The sequence below is a fragment of the Manacus vitellinus genome, unplaced genomic scaffold (genome assembly GCF_001715985.3).
Source record: "Manacus vitellinus isolate BGI_N305 unplaced genomic scaffold, ASM171598v3 scaffold_38_pilon, whole genome shotgun sequence".
Classification (NCBI taxonomy): domain Eukaryota; kingdom Metazoa; phylum Chordata; class Aves; order Passeriformes; family Pipridae; genus Manacus; species Manacus vitellinus.
In genome coordinates this window covers 6,198,595-6,219,046 of record NW_021940526.1, presented here as the reverse complement: position 1 = coordinate 6,219,046, position 20,452 = coordinate 6,198,595, and the positions used below count along the sequence as shown (strand labels likewise).

The following is a 20,452-nucleotide window of genomic DNA, read 5'->3' as shown; positions in this document are numbered from 1 at the left end:
AACCCGGCGGCAGCGGGGCGGGATGAGGCCCCGAGCGCGCAGTTCAGGGTAGTTATCAATGGGGAACTTCAAATGCAGGGCCTGGCAGAACATCTGGGGGTTTGTTTTGGGATCGCACTGACTGCGCTTTTGCCTCCAGATTTCCCCTTTTCTCCTCCGGTTCCTCAGCAGTTTGAGGAGGTACAACCCACCCCGCTCCTTCCCCTGACACCTACAGTATCCAAGCTGCCTTCCAAACTTTTTCCTCGCTCCCAGCTGAAAGCACACGTGCCACGTCACTGCCGTGTGTGTGCAACGGAGCTGCAAAGAGCACTCTCAGAGCTGCCTTAAAGTGAGATATTGCTGTATGACAACACAGAAACATTCGCATTCTGTTCAAATTTCCTCATAAGAGGGTACAGCTTTTAGGCCAGATGGAACATTGGGTATTTTCTAAGTGTTTAACAGCAGGTACCTGCCAGGACACAGCTGGGAGTCTAACAGGACACAGAGTCTCACACCACCCCGGTGCTGTTTTCCAGGTGCTCACCGTGGAAGAAATGATGCCCCACGTCCAGCACATGAAAGGAGGTCACAGTAAAAACCTGTTTCTTAAAGACAAAAAGAAGAAAGGGTTCTGGCTGGTGACTGTCCTGCACAACAGGCAGGTCAATTTAAACGACCTGGCTAAAAAACTGGGCCTCGGCAGCGGGAACCTCAGGTTTGCTGAGGAGAACTCCATGCTGGAAAAGCTCCGGGTGGGCCAGGGCTGTGCCACGCCACTCGCCCTCTTCTGTGACCAGGGGGACGTGAGGCTGGTGCTGGACGCTGCCCTGCTGGAAGGGGGCCACGAAAAGGTGTATTTTCACCCCATGACAAATTCTGCAACCATGGGATTAAGCCCCGAGGACTTCCTGAAGTTCGTGAGATCAACAGGCCACGACCCCATCATCCTACACTTCGATGAAGATGTCAAATAGTGGAAGTTCACTTTTCTACTACTAGACATAGATGTGGTAGAGAAAACCTGGTGAAAATCTTGTTACAAATAAAAAGAAGGCTTACTCCTTTTTCATATTTTTTTTCAATTGTATAAGTTTATATTGGATAACCTAGTGAGAAAAAATACTGTCTTTGAGTTATTAGAAGTTTAGCAGTGTTCTTAAAAAGACATTTGCAACATGTATGCACTAAGTATAAACTTAGTGTAAATTAAATCATGTCTGCACTAGGTAACTAGTAAGTATAAAAGGCATTATTTAAATAATTTTATAATCTTTGTTAATGGAACAGATAGAACTGGAACTTCCCAGGTGCGGGACTGGCCTTGAAGGTTTAAACTTGACATCAGGAGAGGGGAGCAGTGAAAGTGAGGGATGGAACCTGAAGGTGATGGAGGGTGAAGGCTTTTGGATGCAGCCTAATGAAAATGTCATTAGCACCAGCCAAGAGCACCAGCAGCAGCTGAGGTGAACAGAAATCAAACCCACAGGAGCAGGAATTAAAAACACATCAAAGGAGTTGTGATCTTGGAAGAATGAACAGTTACTATTATCTGAGTAAGAAAAAGTGTCTTCTAGGGCAAGGCAAGTTCCTTCACCCGCCTCCTTACCGTGGCTTCCTGCGTTTTGGAAGGATCTGGCACCTGTTCTCAGAGCTCCTGGAGACAGAACATTTCACCATCCAGCAGTTTAGATTCCTCCCTCCACCTTGTCAGACACAAACCAACCCCAGCTATCATGGGAATCATCTCCAGTGGGAAAGAAGGGACCTAAAAATGCTGCAGCTGTAGGAAGAGTCACTAGAAAAACATCCAGTAACATTTATCTTGCCCTCTGCCGGCCACTCACTCTCCCTCCCCCTACAGGTTTCTTCTTTCTTCTACCCCAAAATCCCTTATCCCTTAAAAAATGAGTATTAGATTTGACTTGTCAAGGGTTTTAGCTCTGGAATGTTTTAAATGTGACAAATTGATTTCAAGGCACGTGCCCAATCCTAGAACCTGCACTGCCTGAAGTGTAACTATTTTCATCCTCGGGGGAAGGGGGGGATCCTGAGACTTGGCTCAGCAAAAATAACCCCCAGGCAAAGCTAAGGCTTCAAATAATACATCTGTCAAATCTGTAATGATTTCTTTTTGTCTTTACTTATGAAATTAGCATTGTTTTCTTTGTTTGTTTTTTTTTTAAATAAAAGTATCAAAATAGTGTACACTTACTTAAAAGCTACCCAGGTCTACACAAATCCCACAGAACAAACTACACACACGGTCCAGAAAAATTCTGCTACAGTTTTATCAGGTTTTTTTTTTTCCTTCCAGAAGAAATACTCACTGCACACATCACCGACTGACCACGACACCAACACCCTGCCAGTAACATCAGTTTCCAGAAAAAGTGTGTATGAACATACACATGACGAAATAAGAATAAAAATTATTTGGTTTGGCATTTTAATAACATCATTAATAAATGTATACAATGGCGAACATTAAAAAAAAATCAATATGTAAAGGAAATTACAGTTTAAATAAGAGCTTTTTAAGTTCTGTTTCACACCTAGGTACATTCCTTTAAGGCAGTTTTATTAATATCAAAGCATTATTTACATATACATCATCAGCTACCTCTAAAAAAAAAAAAAAAAAAAAAAAATCACACATGAGCTCCTTTGTTAGGCTGCATCATGTCCTGGACAATGTTTAGAAATAATAGTACCTGTTGGAATGTTACTAAATCCTCACAGACTATCAGAAAAGTAAATAAAACATACACATGGTATAGCATGACAACCTCCTTCCTAACCTGGACCTGGCACTCCCAGGGAACAAAGCTGGGCCTCCAACTGCTGCTTCCCTGAGACTCCGTGTTCCAGGAACTGAGAAGTGGCTCCCAAATCTGCTTTTTTACTTTGTTTTAAGGGCACTGACTGAGAAGAGGAAGGAAGGGAAAAGCAAGCAGGAATCAGCAGCTCACAGCCCCTCCTGACTGCTGGACTGTCCCAAAACTTCCCTGCAAAACAAAGTGCTGGGAGAAGCAGATTAAATCCCTGAAGTGCTCCCGGGTCTCTGCTGCTGCTCGTGGCTAATTTGGCAAATACAACCCAAAATCCCACTCTGGCCTTTGTGCTGACGGAGACAAAGTGGGTCCAAACCCACTCAGGATGGCACAGAGGGGCCCTGGCAGGACTGGGGCCCCCAGAGCTGACCCGCCAGGGAGGATCCTGCTCCCCCAAATCTCTTGTGAGGAACATCCCCGGAGGGTTTGGATGGGGGTCATTTCTGGTCCAAGGGATGAGTTAAACAGCAGCTGTACAGTTTGTGACCCCACAGACGCTCTGAGAAGGTGCAACACTGTGCAAAAAGCAAAGTGTGGGAGCTGGGAAGGGTAACCCTGGACAACTGGACGCCTCCAGAGAAGAGCTGAGCTGGTCAACGAGACCTGAGGGGATTCCTGTGTGATGGAAACAACACTCCTGAAAACAGGAACGCTGTTAAATGGTTTGGGTTTGAGGGTTGGAACTGCATCAGTCCTCTGCCCTCAGTGAGGAAAACCCAGTCACAGGCCCTGAAAGGAGCTTGAACAAGCTGTCCTTTAGAATGAAAGAGATATTTTCCTAATGTTTCTGGTCTTTGAATTCTCTTTCATACCCGCCACGCCTTTAGTGTAGATCTTTTAGCCCATTTTAGCATAAAAAATATTTCAGAAGGAAGTCCCTTTAAAGAAAAAAAAGCAAAAAATGCGTCCCCTTCTAAAGCTTATTGAACTTGCCTCTTTTTTCCCCTTTCTGACAAGATTTCATGCTCTTGGATCTGTTGAACTGCATTCAGCAGAGTCAGGCTCACCATCACTGAGGGGATGGAGGTGACCTTCTGGACCTGGGAGGTGACACAGGGAATGTAACCTTCCACAACAGGAATAGGAATGTGCTTATTGGATTTAATAATGTATAACAACAACTTTTGGATCCAAGCTCCTCTCCATTTCCTCTGAGCTCGCTGCAAACCTTCCCAGACACAAATATATGCAACCACCGAAGGTACCAAGAACGTCTGTTGACTTTAATAGAAATCAAGAACGAACAAAACGGATCTAGTAAAAGAGAACCTTCAAGGGAACTGATTGTAAAATGCATATGATATTATTTACATTTCTTTTTTTGCCATCAAGAAACCTCCTAAGCCACAATCAGCTCATGTCAAGAGACAAACAATAAAAAAAAAAAAAAGAATTAGTCGATACACAAACATCGTAAGACAGTCGTAACCTGGAAATGGCATTTGTGGAAAACAGCCTTATATTAAAATAAACGTTATAGAAAACTCAGACCTGACAATTTCCTGTCAGAAACATCTGAACGTACATATGCAGAGTAACTCGGGAAGGTGAAAAACACAAAAGACAAACAGTTTCTCTATAACACCATTATCCCATGACTCCCACTTCTGTTAGTTCCCCAACTTTCCCATGGATGTAAACAGATTTTTTTTCTCTTGCAGTATGCAACAAAAAAATCAGCATAAACTTTTTTTTTTCTTTTTAAGAGCAATTTCATGCAGATTATGCAAACCAAATAAGGCAGTGAAGTGCCAGTAGCTGTGAGGTTTTTGTATCTGTATATACAGTCCATTTCAACAAAATACTACAGCATTTCCTTTAGATTTACAGACGTAAAGAGAAACTGCCAGTTATGGGGGTTTTTGGCTAATTATTAGCAGAAGCTTAAGCAAATCAGTGGCTAATTTCAAAAACAGAAGATGAAAGAAGTTTGTTTTGTTTGTTTGTTTGTTTTTTTCCCTGGAGTAATTCTTGAGACCTTAAAATCCTCGGTCCTTAGGGAGATGAGAACTGTCCTTTATTCAGTAGATCTTAACAGTGCAATGTGCAATAATTCCTAAGCCCATCTACACATTTTCGGCAGTAGACTCCAGTAGAGCTCCTTGATTCAAGGAAGGAAGGAAGGTAGGTAGGTTTTTATGTCTTGCCTGCTCTAGTCACGAAGGATGTACAAAATTCCCTCAATTTTTTTTTTTTTTTTAATTAATGACTCCTACAGTCGCTGTCTTGTTACTTCAGATATAAAGGCTTCACACTGAGATACTGAAGGACACTTTTCTCTCTGTGTGCAGTCGAAAGGCAGAAAGAGAAAAGAACGTGAGAAAAAGCTGCAGGAGCAGAAGCACAACACAGAGGTGAGCACGAACAGAACTAACAGCACTAGAGCATGCAGCACAGGGGCTCAGAGCAGCACAGGGGCTCAGGGAGCTCAGAGCAGCACACAAAGGCACGGCCCGGGGGCCACTCCACACCTGGGGGATTTACCTGTTCCCTTTCTAACAACTGACTTCGCTGCTGGTTCTTAACAGGGTTTTTCTTTGGACCTTCTTCGTGAGATGTGGCAAAAAAAAAAATCAAAAGAAACTGGCATTTTTTACAGGCAAAAAGGCTGAATGGGATGAGGTTCCCTCCTGAGGGCCACTAGTCCTGACCTAACTAGTCGGTCCTGGCCTAACCGGTGAGCGCGAGAGAAGCCAGTTAAGCAAAGCAGTATTTACATCTGGTTAATGCAATGTGCTCTGGGTCTGAGATGTAATGCTGTTAGTTTGTTGTAAATGAAATTCATCTCATTTACAGTCTGGGCAGGAAACTCACCACTTGGCCCACAGCTCATGTAGTGGGGAATAGAATTAGGAGCTTTGTTGCTCCCTAGACCTGCTTTTTGAATTTCTGCTTTCTGGGATAGCTTCCACATCTGCAGAGAAAAGCATTTCAGGTTATTCATTGTGTTCATCAGGACACGAAAAAACCCCTCATGCATTAAATACATTCTACTCATTAGGAGAGCAAAAGGATATATAAACACTTCTTTGTTGTTTTTAAGAGGAAAGGACAGAGGAGAGGGACAGAAGAAACTCACTGCAAGTGCCTACTCAGCTGCACTCACTGCCATCCACCTCAGCATTTGGAACAGGCATTACTTGCAAAGCACAGTCAGATATGGGTCACTTTTAGCCACACCAACCCTACATCTTTGCACGTATGGGAAGCAAAAACAGTGATGAGATGCAAGCCCAGCTGACTGACCCTAGCAGAGAACTCCCCTCGCTGTATTGTGACCTGCCGCGCGGCCACAGAAATATTCCCGTTCCACTCTGCAAACCGGGAAATGCTCTTGGCATGCGACAGCTTGAACATGCAAAATGCAGGCTCTGAGTTCCCCAGGCACTCACAGCACAGCATCAGGCAAAGCTGCACTGGGAGCAAACTGCTGAGCCTGCCCAACACAACCTCCCTGGCCAGCAGCCACGTGTTTAATCAGTGCCGTGCACTCCTAACTCCTGGAGCAGATCTCCAGGCAGCAGGGACCAAGGAACGGGCCAGGGATCCACGTGTGTCACAGCCAGCCAAGCACACAGCTCAGGAGCAGCAGGGATTGGGAACGGGAGGAATTCCACAGATCCTTCCACTGTTTAAGAATAAACCAAGGGAGACATCCACAAACTTCCTGCTTAAGTGTAAAGACCAAAAAGCAGAGAAAAAAAATGAACCTTCTGTTCATGAAAACATTGGCTGTCTTTCATATCCAAAACACAAATGCTGTAAGTCATTATTCTGAGCACTGAACACTCTATCACAGAACACTTCCACTGCTGCTGATCAACACATTTATGAAGCAATGCAAAGCAGTGGCTTGAGCTGGACGAGGCTGGTGTCCAGCTCCTGGAGATACAAGACACTGGTGCTCCAGGACACTCCTACAGACCTTGCTCTGCCCAGAACAAGCAGAAGCTCTGCAAGGCCCAGGTAAGAAAACAACAGCTCCTGGCAGCACAGTGTGAGTTTATATGAAGTGCTCTCAGAGCTGAGACTGCAACTCCTTAAATAACTTATCAAAAGTGTGGGGCACACGTTGGGATACCAGCACTCCTCATCTCCAGCACAATTCCAACACATCTACAGATTAATGGGAGTGAAGGCAAACCCCACGAGGCAAGACCAGGACACTGATCCCACAGAACGCCTTTGGACCAGGCAATATCCTGCCCTCACTCCTTTTCCCCACCTGGAAATGCAGGGCTCCCTCTCCTGTACAAAGCAGAGCCCTTCCACTCTCCCACATGGAATATCTGCTGCTCTTCCCTGGGAACTGTGGATTCCCTGCCCCTCCCAGTCAAGCACTAAGGAATCAAAGCTCAGCCCACAGAGCCGTTCTGTGAGTGCCACAAAGCTGCTGCAGGATCAAGTCAGTGTAAAAACCCCAATGTGACGCTGGTTACTCTCAATATTTAACTTCCATTCAGGTTTTTTGTGAGGCATGTAATTTTGGCTCCCACAGCCAGCCTGACTACGTCCTCTTGCAGAGAAGGGCTCGTGTCTGAAGCCTCACGTAGTTACTGCTTAAGTCTGGTACAATTTTAAACTGTTTATATTTGCCACTGAGGAGTTTCAAGCACTTGCAGAGGCAGTGGCACATTAATAACTTCCACATTTCTCTTCAGCTGCTCATCTGGGATTTAAGGAGTTATTCCCTGAAGCATTCCTATCCTCCCATAACCTTGCAAGCAACTTGGTTATTCTTTCTTTTACTTAACTGTGTTAATTTAACATTTTTTCTGTTATTTTGTTACACCATCTTGTTTTCTGCTATGTCAGTGTCACTTCTGTTGAGAATTAAAAATGGATTTCCACCATACTCAAGACAGGATTTTATTCCTATGCATCACAAGGAGTCTGTTATTTGACTCCTGATAAAACCAAACCCTTCCCCCACAGCTGTACCCCAGACGTGGAAAGGCAGAGCAGACCAAAGGGAAAAGGTGGAAAAGGCCATTTTTTCACAAGTGCTGGGTATCATGTGACTATTTATCACCTCTTCATAAGAATTATCATTTCTGTCCAGGATTATGAATGCTCTGTGTGTTTGTTGCTCAGTAATTGGTATTTATTGTGCAAACTGGAGGCACTGAACGATCGGGCTGTGATTTGTTCCTCGTGCATTTATGCCAGGACGTGGCATAAATGAGAAGGGCAAGGAGACACTGAGATATCTCTAAATGCTTCTTTTCGTTTCTCAAAGGGGAAAAAAAGCATTTTTACTCTAGGCAGATGATCCACATGTTCCCGACACCCCTGAGAGCTGGAGCACAACTGGCAGCACCGTCCTTTCCCAGGAATGCCGTTCCCGGGACGCAGCATGCGTGTGGTTTGACATGCAGCAGTGACCAAGAGGAGAACACCCAACGTTTGTGGTGCGTGACAAACAACAACACAGCATTATGGAGGCATGCAGGATGTACACAGTGCAATTAAGGTCTCATGCAGGCTTTGGTGGGGTTACAGTTCCACATTCCAACATGCCACAGTCCACGGCCACGGGACACAACCACCCACGGACCGACCAGAGAGGGGCTGTTCGTTGGAGGGGAGTTTTCTCTGTGATCCAGCGGGCACGGAGAACAGCCCTATGGCATGTTAGACTCGAACACGTGTAACGACACAACCTCCTCCTCATACACAGCCATACTCATACCACAGGGTCTGGTTATCCTCCGACACCAGCAGCGGGCACTCGGCCTCACCGGTGCTGGCACCGGGGGCAGGGACGGGCTCCCTGGGCTGGGCTGCCCGTGGCTCGCCCTGGGCAGGGCTCTGAGCAGCACGAGGCTGTTCCTGGATCCAGGGCACTGACCTAAACGCCGACGGATTTGCCTGCTCAGCTGCTCGGGAGGTGGGTCTCTGGGGCACTCCACTGATATTACTGACTAACTCCGTGTTCAGGGATAAGAATGGCTGGGGCACAGTAAAGGATCCTGCGCTGCCAGGCCCAGATCCACTGACTTTATCCCAGAACACGCTCGCGCTCGGCAAAGTCCTCTCCCCACAATTTGGCCTTTCCGGCCTGGAAGGCCTGGGCACCTCGGAGTTACATCCCAAATTACGCGGCGTGGCCTCGCCCTGCGGGACACCCCCTGCTCTGTAGGGCACCCAGTGGGCACAGGGGGAGGAGAACCCGTGTGCTGAGTACTCACTGGAGCTGGGCGGAGCGCTCCTGTCGGCCGCGGGCGCCGCCGGATCCACCGACACGGGCGGCCGACTGTCCTTGGACAAAAAGTCATGGATGCTCGTCCTCCGGGTGGTCCCTTCCGCCGTGGAGATGACGCTGCTGGCACGAGGTAAGGTGGCGTAGGGATTGCAGTCCCGGGACTGGCGCTGGGACACAGTCGCTTGGAGCTTGTCCTTCACCGCCCGGGCCTTGCCCTGGGCTCCGGGCGGGAATTTGATGGGGGAGCTGCTGAAGTAGAGATCGTCAGTCTTACGGAGGCTGGGCCTCACCAGCTGCTCCGGCTTCAGGGATCGGCCGTCCGAGAAATCCACGGTGGTTTTGACACTCAAGGATCTCACGATCCCACAGCCGGCGCCCGGCTGCTTCCGGAGCCTCTCCCTCCCCGCCAGCTCCGCGGACTCAGACAGGCTCCTCATCACTTCATCTAGAAGGTTCTCCTCACTCGCGGATTTCATCTGCCCAAACCAGGAGACATACATTTATCATTTTATACGATTTCATAATTGTTAATCTTTACCTTTTCCTAAGAGATCTTTGGGAACATAAATGCAGAACGACCCTACAAAGATTATTATGGTTTTTTTGATTTGTCAGCTCTAAAAGCAGTATTAAACATGTATAATACATACACACTTAAAACCTAAAAATCCATGTCAAGGAGACCACAGGTGAGAGATCAATGCAAGCATTTAACAAAGAAGTGTAGAATCTCCTCCAGATCCAAGTCTCTGTCCCAGACAACCCCAATCAGACCAGCTGGGAATGTGTATTTTTTCCATTTCACTTGTGTCATTTAAATAAAACAGAGCCTGACCCTTCCTCCTGAGACATCCTGGTCACAAGTGACTGTCTGGTTTTATCCTACAGCCCTTCTAGGTTTTGGGCAGATCTACTCAAGAACTAGGGAGGAAGAAAATGGAATAGCAGCACAGAAAAGGTGATTTGGGGTGTCTAACAAACTGTCACTGCTTTACAGAAACATTCCCTTGGTCTGATCCCTCTCAGATTTCAATAAGCTCCAAGGTCGCTTTTTTTTTTTGTAATATTAATATATTACAAAGACAGAACTGAAGCAGACAAGAGTCTCCTCAGGGCATGAAGCCAAACATCTCCCTTGCTGCTGATGCAGGACAGAGCTGACAACAGGATACACAGGAGAGACCAACAGCTCCACAAGGCTTTACAGCAATTCTCCTCCCTGCGCCTGGCACTAACTGAGCCCGGCCGAGCGACACCACGTAGCCAGAAGACCCTCCAGACTGACCTCACTGGAGTTACTCTTGTTGCTCTCCTCCAGGAACTGCTGCAGGGTGACCACTTCGCTGCCGGGAGAGCCCGTTTTGGGGTGTTTTCCACGGCTCTCCAGCGCCTCGGGAGTTCTCAGCTGGGGCACGGGGCTGGAGCGGGTGGGACCCTTCAGGTACTGGGTGGGGCTGCTGCTGCTGCTGGACCAGGCCTCGTGCTCGTGCAGGAGGCTGAACTCCCCACTGCTGTGGCTCTGGGGCCGGCTCTGGCTGTTCACTGCGCCTGCTGGGGGCAAGGGGAGCAGGGATTCCCGTCAGAAACACACAGCACGGCTGGGAACGTGGACAACCTGACTCAGACCCAGAACACTAATTCTCTTTAAATGACTAAAAATAAACCAGTTGTCCTTTTTCACTCCCCTGACTTACCTTTTGCACCACTTTAAACGTGATTTTTTTTTTTTAATAAAAACTCCTTCTCGTTATAATCTGGGCCTCCACCCACATAACATGACATTCCAAGAGGCTAAGGATACATCTCTGCTCTTGTTCAGTATCACTGGGAGGCACGTGGCAATGGGATGTTAAATGAAATACAAAAGGTTTAATGGAAAGGAAATATTTCCTCCAACAAGATCTACTTAGGAATGCTGCTTCTCCAACACTTTCTGCTGTTACTCCTAGTTGGTTACAACTGGGACCTGAAGGAAGCACATGGTGTTAAATGCAAAATAAATGCCACAAGCCCAATTCTTTTTATTTGTCAGAAATGGTGAATTGCTAAAAAAAATACTCAGGGATAATCAAGTATTTCTGACTTCGTGTTACTCTTAAGAAATGAAATTAAGTTTGAACAAAGATTAATTTCTTACAGCAGGGATTTCTGAACCGGGGCAAGGAGGACCTCAAGGAATCTTTTACAGAAGGGAGTAATCAAAGAGATATCATATAAACTATTAGAAAAACTCAGCTGGCATTCATTCCTAAAATTCCAAACAAACAGACACCATTCCATAAATGAAGCCATGAATATTAAATGAAATCTTGAGCTGGCAGTGCTCTAGTCTGTACAACACCTAGAATAGCCACTAGATACAAAAATGTATCACCATAGATGTAATTCAGAGAGTCCTGGCAGATCCAGGGCTGTTGTTAACCCGTTAAATCCAAACCAGAAAGGTTTCCAGGATGTATCACAGAGGCCACCTTGGCCAGTTGTACAGTACACAGCCCACAGCAGCAGTGCAGGAGGATGTTTGGAGAAAAAAAAACAACAAAAGGAGTAACTTCTTTTAAAGTAATTTGGGGGGAATTCTTATTTTGTACCATTGCTACCTGGGTAAGGTTTGATTTAAAATAGCTGGTAACTTAGAAAGCAACACCATCCTTTTGATATTTATTAAAATCATCAGTTCTAGTAACACCTTCGTTCCCAATCTGGGGAATGAAGGCTCTGAAATACTTAGGGAAGCACCTGCTGTGGTTTGCAGGGGGAATTTTTTGGCTGTGGGTTTTGTTTTTTTGTGGTTTTTTTTAATCTATACAGATGATCTCACAGAGAAAAAAATGGAAGTAATGAAGCACGGATGTGAATTCCCCTCCAGCATACCTTTGACTTCATGGAGTGAAGCATTGTTATTGCTATTGCTAGTGGATGTCCTGCCACTATCAAGGCTGGCTGGTCTGGAAGCTGAATGGAAAATTAGGAGACACGGTGGTGAACAAGATTGCAGCAGAGGCCACGGTCCCTTCACATTCTGCTCCCAGAATGCTCAGGCAGGGCATGCACTGACACAGGCCCAGCATGCCCACGGGCAACACAGGGGTTCTTACACATCAGAAAGCGGAGCAATTTCCAGGCGGTCCAAGAGGACACTTTGGAAAAGGGCACTGGAGGAATAGCACAGTAGAGGGGAGAGGAAACAGAGAGAGAAAGAGAGTGTCTGTTTAGAACTGAGAGTGACTGTCAGGGGGAGGCGGGTACGGGTGGAAGGAGGGACATGCAGGGGCTGCTCGTGGTCAGGGCACTTACAACAGATCTGACAGGGAACCTGGCACAGGGCTGGAAGGCCACGAGCAGCAGGAGCAAGAGCATCTGCACAGACAAAGTCCTGCACTCCTGAGCCAATACAAGGGAAATGCTCTGTTAGTAGCCTCAAAAATGCCTGCTGCTCATGTTAGTTGTAAATGTTTATACAGGAGTTAAAACTTCACTTCTAAGTAACCTACTACAGCTTTCACTTCAAAGCTTTGCTTGAAGGAACACGGAATGCTTCTATAAACTACAGCACATGGCAAATTTAGGCTTCACTGAACAACAAACTTTGAAAACTCGGGCCAGATTGGGATTTGGGTTTTTTAGGATTGAAATGATAACTTCTTTTATTTACTATTAACTCTAAGTGGAAGTTACAACACTTTCCCACTGAAGGGGAAAATGCTTTGATCCTGTTCAGATGCACTTCACAGGTACTTTCTACCAGAGACACAGAACATCTGTCTGATGTAGGAGATAAGGAAGAAAAGGAGAGTCTGAAGAAATGATACAATACATTGGAGAGATATGGAAATCAGAGAGAACATGCTCATTGCAACCAAGTCATTCACTGTATTTTTGCAAACTGTGTTAACATTCACATCATATATCCTTAATTCATATAGTTAAAGTTCACATCTTACCATGAACTCTTGATCCTGTACTAGAATCATCACTAATACCTTGGGGACTTACATCTTCATAGGATGTAGTATCTACACACAGAGACATAAAAGAAGATGTAAAATAAAATAAAAGGAAAAGATTATTGAAATACTTGTCATTGGTATAACATAATAAAATACTTTTCAAAGCAATCCATTTCTTTCCTTAGGAAATATTCTGCAGGAAAAACCCTGGAACATTTTATAACTGCAGTTATTAAACCTATGCATTATCTTTTAGTGCTGCAGCTGAGTTATTAAGATTGCTTTTTGTAGAGAAACTTAAAGCATAAGAAAAAAATCAACATTACACAGTTACATCGCGGTGCAAAAAGCTTCTACCTATACCTTTATTATTTAGCAACTGCTTGGATCTGAAGCCTGTGGAGGAGTTGACAGTGGCAAAGTTGATGGCTGTGGTGGAGAAGGCCATAGCTCCCAATTCCTTCCTCCTTTTACCCGTGGACATATCATCGGGACCCTCCAGATGCTCAGAACTACCTGTCCATTGTCCTCCTGCCAGGACCATGGACTGCACCAGGTCATTCATGGCTGGGATGCAAATGAAAGCAGATGATCAGCGCGGGCGCCGTCCCCGCTCGCTCGCACTGCGCACCGCAAAGCTCGACAGGTCCGTAAGCGCGAGAGCGGCTCGGGGCTGGCACGGACAGACAACGTCATGCAATCGGCTCGGGGGCAGGGAGGGGCGTCTACGGGGTCCTCGCCATGCCAGGACGTGCCAGGTGTGCGTGAGAGCCCGGGCACGCCGCGCGTGCCACGAGAACGTGGGATGGACGGGGAGAAAAGGTGCTCGGCCGGGAGTGCCAGCGGTGCCACGGGATCCTGGCGCGGTGCAGGTTTTACTGCGGGCACACGGGGTCACAGAGCGACAGAGCGAGATACAACAGCGGATGAGATTCACCTGCACTGCCCCCAGCTCAGCAAAACTGTCCGCCCCTCATCAGAAAACAAAAGGAGACAGAGGAAATCAATACAACGTTCTGGCAACGACAACTGAGGAGTACTTTGCAGAGTGACAGACCACCAGAGAGCCTTGCACAATTGCCTACACTTCCTTTAAACAAAACAAAACAAAACAAAAAAAATCACAGGGATTTCTTAGCAGAACGTGTCATTTAGAAAAGTCTCTGTGAACGCAGTGCACTGTAAATTTATATACACATGGGGCCATGTGTATATAGACAACTATGTATACAAATATATGCAGTCACAATGCACTGAATAGATTATATGGATGTGCGTGGGTGAGTGTGTGTGTGCGTGCACATATATAAAGTATTCAGTGCCAAGGTTTTTTTTTTTTTTTTAAAAAAAAAGGGGGGGGAAAAAGTAAAAAGAAAAAGCTCCAGCTCCTTGTACCATAGCAGGACTTGCACATTGCCAAAGAGGAGGAAAAATACAGCGCAGTCCAGGGAGAGGTTAGTGAAAAATTAGTAAGGAAGCCAGTGTAGCCATTGAGAAGAAGCTGAACTGTCATAAAGTCTTACACATGGAGCGACGGTAGAAGGCCTTCATTTTGTCTTTTTCCTTCGGTCTGTTCCTCAAAAAGGGCAGTCTTTTCAGTGCACCCACTTTTATGTCATAGCATGAGGAAAAACGGAAACAGGGAAATGAAAGAAAAAAAGGGGAGAAGAACAGATGGAAGTTAAATGTTGAAACTAAGGACAGAAATGAATGTCTCGAGCTTAAGCTATGTAGGCTATGCTAAAAGCTACCACTGTCACGCTGCTGGGTGGGCATGAGGGATGGGAACTACCCTGCAATGGAAAAACTGCACTAGGAGAACCTTCACATACTCGGGAATGCACCAAGAATTATGGTGGGCAGTGGAATACTCCCCAGGACTATGGTGGGCAGTGGAATACTCCCCACTACTCCTCTGCTTCAAGAGTTTGAAGCTCTTGAAAGTTTTTACTAAAAAAAAAAAATAAAAAAAAGAAATGTAACATCTTTGCAGGTGGTTACAGAAATGGTCCATTACATAATTCTTACTGTGGAAAATAACACTTTTTGAACATAAAGAAAAACACAACTCTAAGTACAGCTTCTACTTTAAAATACTTTTGCATCGTTATTTTGTGAGGTTAATTAATTTTGGTCATGGTTTGTCCTACAAACCTACCAGGACACAATTTATAATCAGTCTCCAGTTCTTTCATTTTGTGCTCACTAAGAATTTTGGTCACCTACTTGCAGAAAACCCACAAGGGCCTCCTGTCCAGCGCGCTCTGTGAGCAGTGATTTTAGTGTTTCACCAAAATAATCTGCTTCAAAGGTGCAAATTTCTCAGCTGAAAAAACCCCAAAGGAAACAAAACCACAGCAAATCCAAACGTGAGCGTTGCTGCAAGGTTTTGGGGGGGCCCAGAGCAAACTGAGGTACGTTCTAGGAGGAGAATTACAGAGTTAAAATTACAAACAGCATTAAAGGATGGAGCAGTGCATATATACATATGCATTTACAAGTGCACATGGGGGACCCTGAAAGGCAAATAAAGACACCTCCCTCTCCACTGCCTCATCCTGTGTCTGCACCCAGAGGAAGAGGCTCCCAATGCAATGGAACCAAAGAGGTCATTCTGTTCTATTTCTATTTTTTTGGCACCAAGATGACACATGACTCTTCTGTAACTTCTATAATCCTTTAACAGACAAGATAACTCACCCCTCTATAATCCTTTGTAGACAAGATAACTGAGTCCTCTTAATTAAAAACTCCCTAATCTTATTAAAAAAGTAACCAGAGCGTGTTCAAGAATCATTGGAGTCATTTGTCCTGTCCATTAACAGAGATCACCTCCAAAAGGGCTGATTTAACTGTACCCACCAGGAAACTCCCTTGCAACTACTGATGTCCTGGAAATCCTGCACCAGAACCTGGCCTTTGTCCTGGGAATCCTGCATCAAAACCTGGCCCTTGGGAAAATGCAAAACCTGCTTGAAGGGAGAATAATGTAAGTAATGTCTGCTTAAAATCCAACTCAAGAAATGTCCTGGAATGATAATGATGATTAATACTGAAATGGCAGAGCTACAGCAGAAATTAAGTGTTCTTTCTCTTTTCAATATTCTGAGAACATGTTCCTGCTTTCTGAGCTGAGAAGGAACGATGAGTATGGCAGAATTCCTCCCCTGATCAGGAAATCTCCTGTTTTGTGACCCTCCTCCTGTTTGCAAACAACCCTCTGAGGAATTCTGTATTAAAATCTTCAAAGGGTTTTGTTCATGCACACAAGAAAATATGAGGCAGACATCTTCTAAATGTCCTGGTGATAGGAAATGGAGCCCAACAGACTTTTTTTACTTCCACTATGATATGATGTGTCTGCTCCTGGTGCTACTACCAGAGATCCAGCTTACTAAGAGCCCTCATTCCTTAGGACTTTGGTAATCACCTGGAAAGGCTACAGTGGAAGGCAGCAAAGGGAATCTGGTTTTGTCCACAGAAAACAAAAATCCCCCCTGCCTGCCCTGGGCTTTCTGTGGGAAAGCTTCAAGTGGTCCCATTCTGCCTAGAGTAGGTGTCAGGTCCGTGGCACTCAGCTGATCATCAGCAGTGACCAGGAAGGATTTGGGGGCAGGATCTGGGAAGGAGGAGGCTGAACTTCCAGCAGAGAATGAAAAGCCAAGGTGAAGGCCTGCAGTCAGGAGCACACACATGCTCACCACCTGCAGGGACAGCAACAGCCATGGAGGACCCCCTCCTTCCCAGCTCCCACACTCTGGGATCACACAGGGGCTTGGGGAATGCTGGGACACCTCAAGTACTGCTTTCTCTGCACAACAGGGGAATTTTGGGCCAGGATCCCCCTGTGAGATAACAGGGCTTGGGAACACATGAGCGTGGCAAAGTGGCCTGTCTCCATCACCACCTTCCAGAGCTGGCACACACCAAATCTCTTCATCAGCAGTGGCAGCAGCAGGGTAATCAGGTGTGGGATCAGCATCTCCAACGGGGAATGTGTGGGATAGGAACCCTAGAGCCCTTGGGACCTCTGTGTCAAATACTCTGCCCTCTAGCTGAGGAGAACACCACTGGTGTGTGCCAGGGGAGGTGAGCTGCCTTCTCCTGCCTCCTGAGGGACATGCAGGACATTTCACCTCAGCAGTTCCCACTGGAACCACATCCCTTCCCAGGCTGGGACAGAATCCGGCTCTTCCCAGAGCCAGCACTGCCATCAGCCAGGGTGGAGCTCCAGCACCTCAGCGTGGCAGCTCACATGTGTTCCCTCCTGGAGCTCCTGCAGTGGAAGCTGCTGCTGCCAAACTGCTTCTTACAGAAAAGAAAGGCCCCACAGTATCCCGGGATTTAGGATTTACAGTCCCTCTAGGAGCAGAAGAAACAGGCTGCAAAATGTGCCCCATCACTAGCACTTGTCACACTGAGATACTCTTCTCTTCACTCTGAGACACCAACTGCCTCAGCAAGATTGTCAGAGCTGAGTTGGCACACGAGGCACCCGAATTCTGTCAAATCCTGGGGTTTCCATGGCGACGTGTGTAACGGCGGAAGGTTTGGATCCAGAATTAGATCAGCCCTTCCAGTTTGTGGATAAACACACTGGGATTAAGGGGGACACGAACGAGGCCCACGGAGTAGAAAATTAATGAGGTCTGCACAGCTCCAAACCTCCTTTGAGGCTCAGCCACCGGAACTGCGGCCGTGGCTCCCCGGGAGGGGGACCTGCACCCCACGGGGTCCCGAGGGCCACGAGGAGAACACGGGCACACCAAAGCCCTGCCACAGCATGACAGAGGGGACACAGAAGCAGATGGGCTGACCCACAGCGTGCACACTCACAGACACACCCACGGCAGCTCCGCTCGCCCCCGCCCCACACCGCTCAGGATGTAAAAGCAACAGTTGCCTTTTTTTTTAAAGTTCAAAAGTAGCTGTTTTGAACCTCGGACTGAAAAAAGCTGGGCTTCCCAACGGGACAAGTTAGCAACAAAAGTGCTAAAGTGTACCCCTGAACATACTATTGCCTTCAGTTATTAAAAAAAACACTCACAAATCTGATTGAAAGTCACCCTGAGATAGCATTTTTTGGTGGTTTTAACTTTGGCTAAGCTTCTGCAAGAAGCACAGAATTAAAAGAAATACATCGTAATGGCTTTAATCATTTCTAACACAGCAGATTCACAGCTGGCACAAGCCCCAGAAAAATCAACCTGCTGCTTTTTTGAAACTCAAGACATTAAATTTGAAAGGAGTAGTGCAAAGATTGGAAGTGACTGTTAATGCTCATGTATTCTGATGCTTTTACATGCACAGCCAAAATGCTTTTGGTGCATAATTATTAAACAGACCCATCACATCCTGATAACCTGGCTGCAATATTATCTCTCAAGTTGTGAGAAATTGGGCAGCTTATGATCCACACCAAGCGTGGATCATAAACAATATAGGTAAAACAATATAGGTAATAAATAATAATAAACAGACTCTGGCCTTTTATACCATGGGCACCCTCATGTGATGGCTGTGAGGCTCTTCCAAGGTTAGCAAATTGTGTCTGGAATATTCCATCTATCCACACCCCCTGCAACCCTTCCCACTTTAGCTCTCATTTTGGAATCACTAACAATCCCCATCCTTTTAAGAGGCTGTGTCTCTACATGAACTCTTCCTGCTGCACCTTCCAGTTTGATCAGAAGTTTTCCTCACTGGTTTTGTGAGGTGTTGGGGAACACCTTCAGGCAGAAGGTGTTTTTAAGGATGTTAGCACAGCCACAGCTTGGAAAACGCTTCCCAGGACAAGGGGAGAGATTCATGCTGGGACAAGAGGGAGAAACAAAAGAGGTACGAGTGGTGACATCTGACATTCCATCCAGAATCCTGCTTGCCTGACCCAGGAGCAGTGCCTGCTTCACCTTACCCAAGCACTGCAAATGGAGCTTCAACATTTAGCTCCAGAAATGCTAAAAACTTGTTCCTGCCCCAACACTCCAGGGAGTTTGCAAGAAGTCACCACAAATCTGCCCTCACATTAACTCAGGCTCTGCTCCTAAAGACTTTACCTTTAAAACCCCTCCAAAAGACACAGACTTTCCCAACACTTAAGCCAGGGTTTATTAGCAGAATGAAGCATCCTGCAGTACTCACTGCTACTCTTTTTGGTGCCCAGGGTCTGACCATCCTCCAGGGAGTTGGAGCCCACCGAGGAGCTGTCCTGGCTGTCCTGGTGGGGCAGCTGCAGGAAGCCCTCGCTGGATTCCGAGCGCGTGGGCGTGAGGGTCACGGACTTGAGCCGCTCCCGGTTCCCGTCCTTCTTGGACTTGATCAGCTTCCTCATCTTCAGGGTGATCCAGTTGCCCCTCCTGTTACCAACGACACAGCACGCTTATGACACATTGTTTATGCCCTCACGCTTCCCCTAATCCATATGCAAAACACAGACGTGGTTCTGCCCCCTGAACTTGAGGAGACCTCGATTTTCAGCTGGAGCAGAACAGGTTATGCCCTGAAGTCGTGTTTTGCTCTGATATCGTGTTCACCGGTACCTTCGGGGTGGAGATGGCTCATAGAACTTGTACTGATCCATTATCTTCTCCTCCAGTTTCTCCTTCTGCCGCCTCAGTTCATTGAGCTTGTCACTGCAAACAGAAACCAGGGATAATGGATGTGCAAAAATGTATGGAATGTGTGGGCAGTGTGTTCCCTTGGGGATCTGTTATCTCAGAGCTGTCATCTTTGGTGAAGAATTCTAATGTAACACTTGCTTCTTATTGAAAAAGCAAGAGATACAGCAAACAAGCAGACTTAGGTGTAACTTCATAACACTGAGAAAGTTTCCATTTGCCTTTATTACACCACAGAACTTCCCCCCTTTTTAAATAATAAATGTAATTTAGACAAGCCTGTTTTCTCTTCCCTCAAATTCACTAAAAAGTTGAGATTACCATTCTAAATTTGGCCAGTAGTAGAATGAGGAATAAAAAACATTTTTGTTTCCCCTCTGAATAATCAATAACAATCACAGTTGCACTGATCCTTCAGAACTACAAATATAAGGTTTTTAGTTTTTATCTGCTTTACATTTACAATTGAAATTTTTGTTTCAGAAGCAGCACACAAGTTAAATTCCATATCTAACAGAAGCTTTTTAAAGAAAATCAGTGTATCGCAGTGATTTTCAAAACTCACATGTACTGCCTTTGCTCCACATGGAAGAGATCCTTGCTTTCCATGTTCTGCTCCAGTAATGTCCTATTTTGCAGCATTAAAGTCTGAATTTGATCCAGCAGATGCCTGTTCTCCTCCTCCAGGTTCCCTTTGAGCTGGCTAAGCAGCTGTAAAATACATGAAATGGCCCTTGTGTACATATGTGAGTGTATTTTACACAAGGATAACGAGATCATCGAGAAAATGTGCGTCCACAAAGGCATTCTGAGAGTCAAATCCAACAGAAAACTAAATCATGAATCACCTGATAAAAGCCTCTC

At 46.0% G+C, this 20,452-nt stretch overlaps 2 protein-coding genes across 2 annotated transcripts in view; one reads left to right on the top strand and one right to left on the bottom strand.

Annotated features, from left to right (window-relative positions):
* Window positions 1-523: 523 nt before the first annotated feature.
* Window positions 524-2,136, top strand: LOC103758601 (prolyl-tRNA synthetase associated domain-containing protein 1). The gene has a single exon (XM_029961629.1). It carries the CDS (start codon window positions 540-542, stop codon window positions 957-959), a length of 420 nt encoding a protein of 139 aa, XP_029817489.1. The 5' UTR covers window positions 524-539; the 3' UTR covers window positions 960-2,136.
* A 123-nt stretch (window positions 2,137-2,259) lies between these two features.
* CCDC88A (coiled-coil domain containing 88A) overlaps window positions 2,260-20,452 on the bottom strand; it is a 63,409-nt gene continuing 45,216 nt past the window's right edge. Inside the window, exons 21-31 of the mRNA XM_029961643.1 lie at window positions 20,154-20,321; window positions 19,511-19,603; window positions 19,113-19,327; window positions 14,495-14,578; window positions 13,335-13,538; window positions 12,966-13,037; window positions 11,896-11,976; window positions 10,307-10,572; window positions 9,008-9,497; window positions 5,631-5,730; window positions 2,260-5,097 (exon numbers count right to left, since the gene is read on the bottom strand). Coding sequence (XP_029817503.1) covers window positions 5,666-5,730; window positions 9,008-9,497; window positions 10,307-10,572; window positions 11,896-11,976; window positions 12,966-13,037; window positions 13,335-13,538; window positions 14,495-14,578; window positions 19,113-19,327; window positions 19,511-19,603; window positions 20,154-20,321 — 1,738 coding nt within the window. The 3' untranslated portion in view covers window positions 2,260-5,097; window positions 5,631-5,665. The remainder of the gene's footprint in view (window positions 5,098-5,630; window positions 5,731-9,007; window positions 9,498-10,306; window positions 10,573-11,895; window positions 11,977-12,965; window positions 13,038-13,334; window positions 13,539-14,494; window positions 14,579-19,112; window positions 19,328-19,510; window positions 19,604-20,153; window positions 20,322-20,452) is intronic.

Excerpts from the sequence above, each read along its gene's own strand:
- LOC103758601 (XM_029961629.1), top strand. The coding sequence starts at position 540 with ATGATGCCCCACGTCCAGCACATGAAAGGAGGTCACAGTAAAAACCTG.